We start from the raw sequence: 9,062 nt of genomic DNA, 5'->3' as shown, positions 1-9,062 counted from the left end.
GAATGTCCCAGCGCACCCACATACCAGGGGCCGCAGACACCACACAGTCCTACCCCCAGGTATTGGACCCTGGGCAAGGTTGTAGATGGTAAACACAGATTCAAGATGCAAGAAATTCTGCTTTTATTGCATTGAAGGCTTTTCTGGAAGCCTGGAGGAAGTCAGGTGGACCCACTTGTCTCCCTCCAGCCACAAAGGCAGTGTGAGCCTCTGTTGTCTGTCCTGCCATGAAGTTTGGCTCCTAAATGGTGGCTGTGTGTCCCCTCCCTCCTAGAGGGGCTGTGAAGGCTGTGTGGGGATAAGCAGGGACTGGAGAATGTGAGGGTCCAGGAGGCAGACAGGCTTGATTCCTGTTTAGGCTGGAAATCAGAGAGGGCCTGGTCACACCTTCCAAGAACACCCTGAGTCAAGGGCTAGAGACTGGGGGTGGAGCAGGTGCAGGGTTGTCAGCTCCAAGTTCAGGATCCGGGGCAGGGATGCTCCTTGCCAAGCCCCCTCCATAGGCCCCAAGTTAAAGGGAGGTCCAGTGGATGGCAAGTCTGCCCCCCGGCCTGGAGCTCAGCTCTCAGCACCCTGAGGTCTCCTCCAAAGGACAGAAATGAGTAACAAAGTGAGACCAGTAAGAAAAAAGAAAAAGAACCCATGGTTTCTATAAAAAAAACCCCGTCCTCCCCGAGGCCCCTGGTCAGCTGGGAACCACCTCGGTTTTCACTCTTTTGGGAGGCCTGCGAGGGGCAGGGCTGTCCGGCCACTCCCTTTTGGGGTTGGTTGGTCCGGAACCATTGTGCTGGGCGCAGGGCTCAGCTGTGGGCTCCTGCTTGGGGCTGGCGGGCACTGGGCTGTCGAGCTGGGTGGAGCCCTCCTCCTTAGGTTCCAGCTTGGGGGCGGGTGGGCGTGGCAGGGGTGGCAGTGCCCTCTCCACCACGTGGGGGCCGTTCCAGGCCGGGATCTCCAGGCCCAGGTGTTTCATGAGCCGCGTCATGACCTCATCAACATAACCGTGGATTCGCAGGTCTGCGTGGCGGTCCTGTGGAGGTGGGGACCAGTCAGGTGGAGGGAGAAGGCTTGAGGGGGGTCCAGGGGTGATATCAGGGGTAGGCTCCCACACGTACATGCTTGGTGGGCTGAAGGTTGACAATGACCAGGAGACCTCCACGGCGCTTGGTGGCGAGGGGAAGGTTCCCGCTGGGCCGGATTTGCAGGGAGGTGCCCAGTGTGATGGACAGGTCTGCATTCCTGGGGCCAGGAGGTGGGATTAGTCTAAGCCCCTTGGCAAGGGTCTCTGCAGCCCTCCTCCTGCCCCACAAGGCCGGGGCATGTGGTGGCCAGCACACACACTCCCCGACCCTTGCTCAAACATCATGGCTTCACTGCTCTGCCAACACAATGGGGCCAATCCTGGGAGACCTGCTCACACAGCACCCACCTCTGCTGGGGGCCCAGCCATGGCCTGCCTCTGACGCTTCCCTTCTGCTGGGCCACCCCCAACCCCGTCAGCAGAAGTGGAGCTGCTGGTGGGGAGCACCATATACTTGGACTCCTGGGTTCAGATCCTGGCTCAGTCACTTCTGGGCGGGGCAGCCTGGATGGAGGAGTCCAGTTGTTCCAGCCTCAGTTTCCTCCTCTGTGAAATGGGCCTGAGCAGCACCCACCCTGGGGTGTGGTAAGGATGGTATGTGAGGGCTCAGTACAAGAGCTATTACGGGCGAAGCGAGGCCCAGACAGGGTGCTGATCACTCCTCTCTGGAATCCTTTCCTGAGGTCCCTCGGGAGTAGAGCTGGCTGTTTCTGCCCCTTCCCCACCCTCCCCACCCGGGACCCACTGGGGTCAGACCTGCTGGCCTCGTCGGCCAGGGTGAGGTCCCGGTCAGGCAGGGAATCCTCCCAATCCAGGATGGTGTCTCTCAGCTCCCCCCTGTAGGGAGGTCAGGGGAGTCAGCAGGAGACTGGCGACCTCCCCTGGGGTCCAGGGCATGGGGAGGGGTCACTCACCTGCAGGCCCGAAGCCCCCTGGACTTGGCCATGGTGCAGAGCCGGCCCGTGGGTTTCAGGCCCATGCTGCCCACCACGGTGTCCCGGACATACTGCCTGTGTCAAGGAGGAAAGGGTCGGCTCACCGCCGGTTCCCAGGCACCCACCCTGCAGCCCATCTGGGCAGCTCATGCTTTTTGCACACAGCTGTTTTCCCAGGAAAGTGCGGGAGCATAAGACCAGAATCTAAACATGAGGTGACAGCTGGCAAACCCAGCAGGGGGTGGGGTGGGGAAGCAGAGGGGGCCTTCCATGAAAAAGCTGGCCTGGGGACTTCCCTGGTAGGTGAGTGGTTAAGACTCTGTGGAGGGAGTATGGTCCTGCCAACACCTTGATGTTGGACTTGTAGCTTCCAGACCCATAAGATTATGAATTTCTGTTGTTTTTAAGTTACTCAGGTTTGTGGTTGTTTCGGCAGCTGCAGGAAATGAACACACCTCCCAGGAGGAAGCTACACTCCCAGATCCCACCTTGGGAGGGTCACACCCCTGACTCTGGAAGCAGCAGGCTTAGCTCACCAGGACCTTTTGGGGAGCCCGACCTGGGTCATCCATGCCTTGTGTCCCGCCCTCTCCCACAGTGGCACTCACGTCTTACACTTGACACATTCTTCTACAAACATGTTTCCGTGGAGCTCTGCCAGCTTGTCTCTGTGGGGGGAGAAGGAAGAGGCTCAGTGGAGGAGCAGGATCCCCAGATCCCCAGCCAGCCAAGATCCAGAGGGCTCAGGGCTGGAATCCTCCCAGGAGCGGGAAGAGGGGATCCCGCCCAGCTCTCCCGGTGCGACTGAGAGCTGACAGCTGAGCGCCCACCCTCCCTGGCTGCCTCGCTGAACTGCCCCAGGGGCCTGGAGAGAGAGGGGCTGCCATCAACGTCCATTTTCTAGATAGGGAAACTGAGGCTCAGGGAGAGGGGTGGCCTGCTCAAGGCAGGGCCGGGAGCTGGACACTGGGGGCACCTGGGGAAGCCGGAGCGCACGTGCAGTCCGTCCACGTTCTGGCTGACCAGGAAGCGCAGGAGGCCCACGCGCTCCAGCTGCACCAGCGCCATGTGGGTCTTTGTGGGCTGGGCATTCTCGAAGGTGGTGTCAAACTTGGGGGCCAGGCCCCGCTCCTCCATCGTCCAGACGCCATGGGGGCCCCTGCGGCGGCAGGTGGAAGAGACAGAGTTTAGAGACCAAGGAGAGGACAGAAAAAGAGAGAAACAGGCAGAGAAAAAGTCAGAGAGAGATTGATACAGACAAAGGAGGTGAGGTAGGAAAGAGGGAGAATGTGGTACATAAAAGCAGAAATTAATTATTTAACTCACCCAGCACTTACTGCTGCTGCACTTGGCATGGCCCTGCCCTGGGGGATTCTGGGGCCCAAGTGCACCCAGACCCTGCCCTCAGGGAGTCCATGGCCCTGCACTGGGGGATGCTGGTGCCCGAGTGCACCCAGGCTCTGCACTCAGGGAGTTCTCCATCTTGTGGGGAAGAGACACAGGTGGACACAGACCCTCTGGTCCTCTGAGGGGCCAGGCCAGAGGGAGCAACCCAGGGCTGGGCTGGCCCAGTGGAAGTGGTAAGGGCTCTTTGTGGGACTCTAGGAAGGCTTCCTGGAGGAGGCAGAGCTGTCTCTGAACAGAGAGGAAAGGGCAGCGCTATTCAGACAGTCTGGGGGCTGCAGGTGCTGAGGTTGGAGAGCTGAACCAAGGCTAGGTGGGGAAGGGCTTTGATTTCCAGCCCGAAGTGCTTGGAACTCTGAAGTGTGGCAATGGGGAGCTATGGCAGGTTATGGAAGGGGGATGAGATTCACACCTTAGAATTCCCTAACACTCCTCCAGACAAGGAATCTGCTCTTCTGCTGTGAGAGTCTGCTGGGGGCCTGAGAGGCCTCAGAAAGAAAATACAAGTGCAATAGGCCTGCCTATCTGGGTGGGGTTGCAAACTTCACACCTACAGGGGCCACTTGGAGGCCACAAATTTGAGGCCCCTGCTTTTCAGCAACGAGACTCTTGTCTAACATAGGCTGCCTGAAGTAGAGGGAAGTTAGACATTATCTGGTCTCACACCCTCACTTGCAGGTGAGGAAACTGAGGTCTGGATGGTTTCTATGGTAATAATAGAACCCAATATTTAGCCATGCACAGTGGGCTTAGACAAAAGATTTATGTTTCCCAGCACCACTTGCAGCTAGGCACAGTCACATGACCAAGTTCTGACCAATGGAAGGCAATGTTGGGTGTGATATAAAGGGATCTGCTTAGAAGGAAGGGTCTTACACATCCCCAACACCCTAGGGGACTGACGGGTCACCCTAAACTCAGTGGGAGGGAGGGCAGCAGATGGGCTTTGATGCCTGTTCATCTGGTGAGCTCACAGGGAAGGCTGTTGCAGCCTGGAAGGCCCTGCCTCAACATCCCACCCTGCCTGCCGACCTGAAGTCGGGGATGCCTGAGGCAGTGCTGATGCCGGCGCCTGTGTGGAACACCACGTTGGAGGACTGCCAGATGAGCTGTGCCAGCTCCCACACCTTCTTCTCCAACTCCTCGGGGGGGTCGAAGACCTGTTGGGTGAGGGAGAGCAGCAGGGAGTGAAACAGAAGGGAGTGGGGCAGGTGCTAAGTCTCTTTAGTCATGTTTGACTCTGTGCGACCCCATGGACTGCAGCCTGCCAGGCTCCTCTGTCCATGGGGATTCTCCAGGCAAGAATACTGGAGCGGGTTGCCATTTCCTACAAGAATGACAGAGCCACAGTGAGGCAGGAGGTACATGCTCCCCCCCCTACCTTAATGGTTAACCAATTGGAGACTCATTCCCAGTGCTCCAAAGAAACTCTGAGGTGAGAATAGCAAGACAATTAAGGTAGGGCACTGGGCCCTGCCCAGATCACATATTTCTCATTCTTGAAGCCAGGAGATCTCGCTGATCACACGTGGGCAGACAGGCTCCTTGGAGGTCAAAGGTGAATGATGCCAAAGGATAATCTACCCATGGGCCTTCAGAGTAGAATCCATCTCGGCTAAAAGATGCATGTGCACTCATGGGAGGACCCTGAGATATACCAAATATGGACTCTGAACCAGGCAAATCAAAATGATTGGCCAAAGGAAATCCAGAAAAAATGCCTCATAAAAGTGACTTAAACCACCACAAAAGCACAACTCAGGGACTCTCCTTGAGTCTGCCTGTGTGTCTATTCATATGTATTGTACTCTTTTTCCTCCTAATAAATACTCTACTTGCTTCACTACTTTCTGTCTTTGTGGAAACTCTTTTCTGCAAAGCTGAAGGGTCAGGGACCTTGTCACTGACCACCAGTCTAGTGGTTAGGACGTGGTGTTTTCACCACCTTGGCCCAGCCTCAATCTCTGGCTGGGAACCCAAGCCCTGCTTCAAGTAGTTTTAGGCCCAGGCCACTCGAGATCAACAAAAATGTGACAAAAACTGATTAGAACCAACTAGGTCCAAGATGGCGGAAGATAAGCCTTCCAGTAGACCTTGAGCCTCATTATACACTCATTGTAATACACCAGCATATGATAAATGACACACCCTCGGTGCCATGACAGTTCAGAAGGCTAAAACGTGGGTGGTGGCCCAATTCCTGGAAATCCCCACCCCTTCCCCGAAATAATTGGAATAATCCTCCCATTCACTAGCCTATGAAATTATCCAGCTCCAAAAAACTAACCACACCATATTTCAGAACCTCTCACCTGCTGAGATGGCCCACACCCTTTCTGTGTAGTGTTTCTCCCAAGACTGTTCTCACCTTTTGAGACAGACTGCGTTCTGTCTGTGGAAAGTGTTTCTCTCTAAATAAACCCACTTCTTACCTATCCATCTCTTACCTATCACTTTGGGGCTTCCCAGACGTTAGTGGTAAAGAACCCATCTGCCAATGCAAGAGACCTAAGAGACACAGGTTCAATCCCTGGGTTGGGAAGATCCCCTGAAGAAGAAAATGGCAACCCACTCTAGTATTCTTGCCTGGAGAATCCCATCGTCAGAGGAGCCTGGCGGGCTATGGCCCACAGGGTCACAAAGAGTCAGAAACAACTGAAGCAACTTAACATGCATGCACGCACATATCTCTGTCTCTCACTGAATTCTTTCTGCAGTGAGACATAAAGAAACTGAGCTTCATTAAGTCCTAAGACAAGGGTGTGATCTCAACTGAACCGTGGGTTCAAGTCCTACTTGCATGGTTTCAGGAGTTGAAACATATCCCACAGCGGGCAAGGCCACAAGCCACAGACTGCCTTGCCCAGGAGGAGGGGAATGGGTGGGAAAAGGCAGCTTGTTATCACGTCCTTTCTCTGCCCACAGCCCTCCAGGGCTCCCACCTCTCTCAGTGGAAAAACCCAAGTCCCCACCAAGGCCCACAAGGCCCTGCAGGACCTGCCCCATCCCTGCTCTCCTCTCCTCCCTCTCTCTCCCTCGCTCACTTCACACAGGTCTCCTTGATGTTCCTCCAACACGCCAGGCACAGTTCAGCCTCAGGGCTTTGCAGAGGCAAAGCCCTCCACCTGGAATGTCCTCTGCCCAGACACCCACATGACTCCCCTTGCACTTCCTCTCCATCTTGGCTCAAAAGCTGTCTCATTTGCACACTCATGTTCACAGTAGCATTATTCACAGTAGCTAAATATGGGAGCAACCCCAGTGTCAATTAACAGATGAATGGATACTAACAAATGCGGTCTACTCGTACAATCAAACCAGTCAATCCTAAAGGAAATCAACCCTTAACATTCATTGGAAGGACTGATACTGAAGCTGAAGCTCCAATACTTTGGCCACCTGATGAGAAGAGCCAACTCATTAGAAAAGACCCTGATGCTGGGAAAGACTGAAGGCAGGAGAAGGGGATGACAGTGGACGAGATGGTTGGATGGCATCACTAACTCAATGGCCATGAGTTTGAGCAAACTCCAAGAGACAGTGAAGGACAGGGAAGGTTGGCATGCTGCAGTCCGCGGGGTCGCAGAGAGTTGGACACGATTGAGTGACTGAAGAGCAACAACATATACAATGGAACATTATTCAGCCTTTAAAAGGAAGAAAATTTGGACACATTATACAATACAGATGAAACCTGAGGACATCATGCTCAGTGAAATCAGACAGACACAAAAACACAAATACTGTATAATTTCACTTATGTGAGGTCCCATGAGGAGTCAGATACATAGAGAAAGTATACGGTGGGGCCCGGGGCTGGGAGAGGGGATGGAGAGTCACTGTTAAATGGGGACAGAGTTTTAGTTTGGGAAGAGGAGACAGTTTTGTAAATGGATGGTGGTGATGGCTGCATAACATTAAATGTATTTCATACCGCTGAGTTATCTTAGTGATGGCTATTACCAGCCATCTAGTTTTCAATGCAGCCCCCAGCTCTCATCATCTGCTTTGCCTTTCTGCCTAGCGCTGACCACTATCTGACTCCTTGCATTTATTTGCTGCTCATCTGTCTCCCAGCTGGAACGAAGGGGCTTCGCCTGTCTGGTTCGTGGTCCCGGGGTGAACGACGTCGGTGCACCGTAGGTGCTTAATAAATGTTTGTGGGATAAAGCGAAAAAACTGGCAGGAGAGAAAAGTGGGGCTTCACACCATGTGAGAACTCGTGAATGCCTGACTAAGAAGGAACGGACCAAATTTTGTGGGAGGCGGCAAGCTTCTCTCCAGTTTACAGCAGGGAAAGAGACCCAGAAAGAAGGGATCTCGCCAAGATCTCAGTGCATGGCAGGGACTTCTCTCAGCGAGGCTGGAGGGGTCTGATTTCCATACTCCAGGTTCCTCATCAGCCTCAAAATCCTCATCAGCCTCAGGATAGTGTCACCTCCTCAACTTGGCACTTGAGGCCCATCCTGCCCCAGTTTTGGAAACCTCTCTGGCCAAATCTGCCCTCCAAGGTTGTTTATTGCCCTTTGCCCCGGAGCCTTCCTCCTGGAACTACATCCCTTGTTTCCCCCATCAGAACTTCAGGACTTCTCGAAGTGGGTCCTATCCTCCGTCCCCAGCCGGATCGACCCGGAGCTGGGCGTGGTCGCATCCCCAGGCGCACTGGGTCGTCACTTCCCGCCCCCTCCTCACTGGGAAGTCCCTCCCATTGTCTAGCCTCAGTGTCTCCTGATATTCCCACAATGCCCCACTGCCAGCCGGTCCCGCCCAGCCCACGGCCTTGACAGCGGCCGTCGGCACCCCCAGCCGCGCTCACCTCCGGGAGACCGCACTTGCCCTTGTCCGCATACGGCGAAAGCCCCGCCGCGTAATTCACCGACATCCTCACTGCACCAACGGGAACAATAAAGTTTCCCTTGTTGCGGCCGCTTCCGCCGGAAATAGGGTGGGACGAGGAAGAAGGAGGAGCCGTATTCTCATCTTTCCTACCTGGCCCCTCCTTGCAAGGCGCATGCGCCATGTACTGTCGCCGCAGTCGCCATATTAACTGCTGGCAATGGCCCGCCGGGTTCTTATGCGCTGATCATGTGGGGTGGGGGCCCGGGAAAGGGTTGTTCAGTGACCCGGGCTGGATACTAGGGGACTGCCCACGTGAGAGTTCTCCAGTCACCTGTAAAATGAAGGGTGCAAGCGATCGGTTCCCTCTTTCCCCTTTTTGAAAACGAGTAAACTGACACCCACTTCCCTCCCCGCGTCCCCCAGTCCCAGGACGGAGCCTGAGAGAGGAAACCCAAACACTTGCTTCCAATCCAAGGTTCTTCCCCCTGCATATTTAAGAAGTTTATAAATATACAAATTCAGGGTTCCTGTGCATGTGTGCTGGGGTCAGGAGGCAATTTGGATCCTCACTAGGGAGACTCACGGACGCCGTTCTAAGTTACCTGAACGTTATCCAGGTGTGTGATAATCAGCAAGACAAGTCCTGACCGCACCAAGAGGCTGGAGAAACTGCTTATGTCCTTGGAGTGGAGGCTTGAGGACTCATTCAGGAAATGTATTGAGCACCTACTGTGTGCTGGCGAGACGCTGGAGACCACAGGCAGCCCCCTGTGACGGGGCAATGGTGACTTAGTGTGACTGGCATG

General features: G+C 54.8%; 1 protein-coding gene across 1 annotated transcript; it reads right to left on the bottom strand.

Annotated features, from left to right (window-relative positions):
* Positions 1–99: 99 nt before the first annotated feature.
* On the bottom strand, positions 100–8,346 carry SIRT6 (sirtuin 6). The gene is made up of 8 exons (XM_061150666.1): positions 8,234–8,346; positions 4,450–4,577; positions 2,990–3,172; positions 2,622–2,681; positions 1,993–2,088; positions 1,835–1,915; positions 1,113–1,236; positions 100–1,027 (listed from the first exon to the last, which is right to left on the bottom strand). Exons 1-8 carry the CDS (start codon positions 8,297–8,299, stop codon positions 686–688), a joined length of 1,080 nt encoding a protein of 359 aa, XP_061006649.1. The 5' UTR covers positions 8,300–8,346; the 3' UTR covers positions 100–685.
* Between the last annotated feature and the right edge of the window lie 716 nt (positions 8,347–9,062).

The sequence above is a fragment of the Dama dama genome, chromosome 9 (genome assembly GCF_033118175.1).
Source record: "Dama dama isolate Ldn47 chromosome 9, ASM3311817v1, whole genome shotgun sequence".
In the NCBI taxonomy this organism is placed as follows: Eukaryota; Metazoa; Chordata; class Mammalia; order Artiodactyla; family Cervidae; genus Dama; species Dama dama.
Note: the sequence above shows the minus strand (reverse complement) of the source record. Positions and strands in the feature narration are given on the sequence as shown.